A 4020-nucleotide genomic window follows, 5' to 3' on the forward strand; every position below is an offset into this window, starting at 1 on the left:
GCCACAATTTAATTCTTCGTATTGTTAGCTGAATGAATTGGTGGTAGTGTCCAGGGTCATTGATGAGGAGTGGAATTCTCTGAAACTAGTCTGGCTCACAGACACACCCCCCAATGAAAGAATAGACCATTCCAAGCTTTAACTTGTTGTTAAACAAATGTTTAAACAACTTTAATTATAGACACGTGTTAATTGTAGTCCCTCACATAATCCAAACGATAATACTCAAACGGTGCGATGTTTCCATCTTTTTCAAGAATATTTATTCAGTCAATGTTGGCACATGAAAGCATAAAACTTCCGGATTTTTTGTCTTATTTTTTTAAAGCATGGGTTAAATATTCCAATATAAAATTTCAAAACATGTTTTATTTCATACTATTTTAATTTATGCACAAAACACGAATATCTTCTATTAAGCGTCATACACCAACCTGTTGTTTTTGGTAGGTTTCACCGCTTAGTTGTCAAATGTGTTTATTCGGTCAAAGAAGAAACCTAAAGGAAAACACTAAAGGCCTATTATCGACAACACACTTCAGCCTTTCCATTCCCTCATATTGCCATGTAAAGTTATTCTCGTTCTGGTGCTAATGCCAAAACTTAAAAATGGATGCTAAATTTAAAAAATTTCCACCAAATAATATATCTATGTTTACTGTAAAGGCAGTGGACGTTGGAAGAAGGTCTGATTTACTTTAGCAGGGAAGTATGAAAACAACTTAATCATATACACCGGTAACGTGATGCTTCTGTTGCTATAAACCATAATTACAAGACAAAGTGGTATCCATATGGTCATATAGTTAATAATCACCAAGAGATGTATGTCTACACAGTATATGGAATAAGGTCAGTAGCTGCCAAGATCAAAATCTGAGCTTCTCTGTGATGCTCCTGTAACTTATGTTAAATACTTAAAGAAAAGTGCTTCGATTTCTTGTGGGTATTTAAAAATCTTTTGTTTTTGTTTTTCCTTCCAGAAGCTCACACTGCTCTTCAGACCTTCACTTGTAAGATGCTGAATCCACGTCACTGTGCCGAGTGTGGTTACAAGCCTTCTTTAACGGAATGAAAATCTGTTCGAGTATTTAACCGAGATTGTCCCATCCCATCAGCACCTCGTGATCAATTACTGGTACATCTAATCTTACCTTGTGTGTAAAATTTCACTCTCTACCTACTGCCTACGTGTGAAAACTTCTTCCCTAATCACATTGGTTTGTTTTTATTTGTTAAACGAGTGTGACTGGTCTGTATAGAAGTCAATGTATATATTTGAAATAATGAGCATGGGTGGTCTTAGGGTTAAGTTTGGCCAAAGTCACATAAATTCGGGTATAAGAAACGATGAGTAAGTCACACTGGCCGTTCAGCACTGGTTAGTCATATAGATTAGTGGAGATATGTCTACTCTAATGCTGTTTATTGTCCTTGTTATGTACGATGTGCAATGATAGAGAAACTTATTGCCATATAATTTATGGATGTAATTTAAAGTGAAATAAATAAATAAAACTACCATTCTTGTTTTCATTGTAATAACTATTACACTACTCCTAGTTACAATATCATATTTATTACCAGTGAAATCTCCATGAACATACATAATATACTCATTATACAAGCCCGAATACGTTAGATTAAAATGATTTTCAGTATTCAAATCATCAAGTCACATGACAACCACACCCGAGATAAATTTTTGGTGGAACAGAATGTATCAGAACTACACTTTGATATTGTTTAGCGTTCGTACGTAGTGTAATGTTAACGAAAACTGATCACTTCTGAGAAGCGTAAGTAATAAACTTTTCCGACTCAAAATATTCATAATCTCAGATCATAAATATAAGTTTAGATCGGAGATATACATTTTTTAGAACGTGGAGATCCCTTCTACTTAATGACATTAGAAAACAAAGGAACATGAATAAACTTGGGAACCCAGGACCATCCAGAAAGAGACTAGCAGTAAGTCGTGATAAACAAAATACTACTTTTTGTAACATGTGAGAATTGACGAACAATGATAAGTGGCAAAAGCCGTCCACGTGCCCTAGGCAACAGTATGCAACATAATCAAGAAGCTGCTTCCACGACATATCTGTTCTATGTTATTAAACTAATTTCATTAAAATGATGATTATAGAAAATAATACATGTCACGACAGTGTAAATGGGAACGTCAAGCGTCCCTTATGTGTCGTCATTTTAGTGTCTATTGACTGACTGACAGACAACACACTACTGTAAAGTGGTGCGAGTGGTTAAAACAGGTGAGCCCTCCAGGCGGCCCTTGGCCCCCTCTCGGAGAAATTATTTTCTTTGAGATTATGGAAGACATTTTTAAACGTCTTAAACCACTTGATTCAATAAACATTTATACAAAAAACGCCCCCCCCCAGTGACACAGTGGTATGTCTGCGGACTTACAACGCTAGAAACCGGGTTTCGATTCCCGTGGTAGGCAGAGCACAGATAGACCATTGTGTAGCTCTGTGCTTAACTTCAAACAAACAAACAGAGAAAAATAACCACTGTAAGAACGTTGTTATCTCACAGCTCGGGATAATGTGTTTGTTTTTTCAGCGGAAAGCCACATTGGACAATCTGTTATACTCGCCGCGGGAAAACAAACTCCGAATTTTAACTTTGTAATTCCGTAAACTTACAGCTGACCCACCGGGAGATAGCTCGGTACAAAATATTTTGATGCATAAAATGAAAATAAATAAGACATATGAAACTGGTCGATCTTGTTTTCCTCATCACATTGGTTTATTTTTATTTGTCAAACGAGTGCGTCAGATCAGTCCATAATAAGCTGATACTAGTTTTACGTAAGTGATTTAAAACCACACAGTGCTCTATTAGTATTTCGAAATGTTACACTCCAACTTCTTTATCATTCCGCTACTCAGTAATTTGAATTTTACCTGAGGTTTCAGTCTGTGATTTTGACAAAAACAACAGACAGACAGAATTACGGAAGCGTGATAACAATTTTTCTTCAGCCAGTGTTTGGTTCGTAGCCATGCATGCATGCACACGTCTTTTCATACGAATATCATTAGGTTAAAATTACGATCTCAAAAATCTTTTGTGTAAACGAAGGGTTATAAAAACCTTTTTTTATAAGTATTTCTACCATATCAAATGCTAGAAACTCACAAAATGTCTTTATGCCAAGCTGTATAGTTATTGTGGAATATTCTTTACTGAATATAATATAATACAATAGGTTAAAGATATAGAATATAGAATATTAACTGTTATCCTCGTAATCTCCCATCCTGGACACTAGGGATAAAAGCCTCAGAATTTTATTACAAAGAAGCTGTTTGCTTGTTGTTAAGCGTGAAGTTACACAATGGGCTATTTGTGCTATGTTCATTACGGGTGTTGAAACATGGCTTTTAACATTATAAGTCTTCAGACATCATTACATAGAAACTAAGTTGATTGTTCTAGGCAGCTTTACCATTATGTGTGTAACAAATAAAATCTTCTTTAGATTCACTCCGTAGCGATTAAGCGATGTTACATGTTACAAGTTATGAATCTAAACTTAAACGAACATAAGTAAACATAATATTACTGCAATAAAACTAAAACACTAATCAGAGGATGACACAGAAAAATTGAGTTTTAAGCCTAACGGAGTGAGTTTTTCAACGAACATTATTGTGTGTGTGTTTTTTCAGCAATATTTCTCGGAGATGGCTGAATGGATTTCGACGAAAGTTGGTATATATTTGGACTATGACCCAATTTTGAAATGATTAGTCAATATCAAATGTCAAGGTCACAGCAATGTCACGAGCATCTGTTAATAAGTGGACCGATTTTTACACTATTTTTGCTCTATAACTCAGTCAAAAATAATCGGATTTTGACGAAACTTGGAAGACATATGTAAAATATTATTCCTCATTGTCCTGCCAAAAAATGGTCTGTGTCCGTTGATGAAGATGGACATACAGACATATTTTCGTATGTTTTGAGGGCTGAATATGA

General features: G+C 35.2%; 1 protein-coding gene across 5 annotated transcripts in view; it reads left to right on the forward strand.

Annotated features, from left to right (window-relative positions):
• LOC106463165 (SKI family transcriptional corepressor 1 homolog-B-like) overlaps positions 1-1524 on the forward strand; it is an 86448-nt gene extending 84924 nt beyond the window's left edge. For all 5 annotated transcript variants that reach the window (XM_022390612.1, XM_022390615.1, XM_022390611.1 and 2 more), the window contains one exon: positions 984-1524. In XM_022390612.1, coding sequence (XP_022246320.1) covers positions 984-1075 — 92 coding nt within the window. In that variant the 3' untranslated portion in view covers positions 1076-1524. The remainder of the gene's footprint in view (positions 1-983) is intronic.
• The last annotated feature ends 2496 nt before the right edge of the window (positions 1525-4020 follow it).

This window comes from Limulus polyphemus, unplaced genomic scaffold (genome assembly GCF_000517525.1).
Source record: "Limulus polyphemus unplaced genomic scaffold, Limulus_polyphemus-2.1.2 Scaffold1341, whole genome shotgun sequence".
NCBI classification, from domain to species: domain Eukaryota; kingdom Metazoa; phylum Arthropoda; class Merostomata; order Xiphosura; family Limulidae; genus Limulus; species Limulus polyphemus.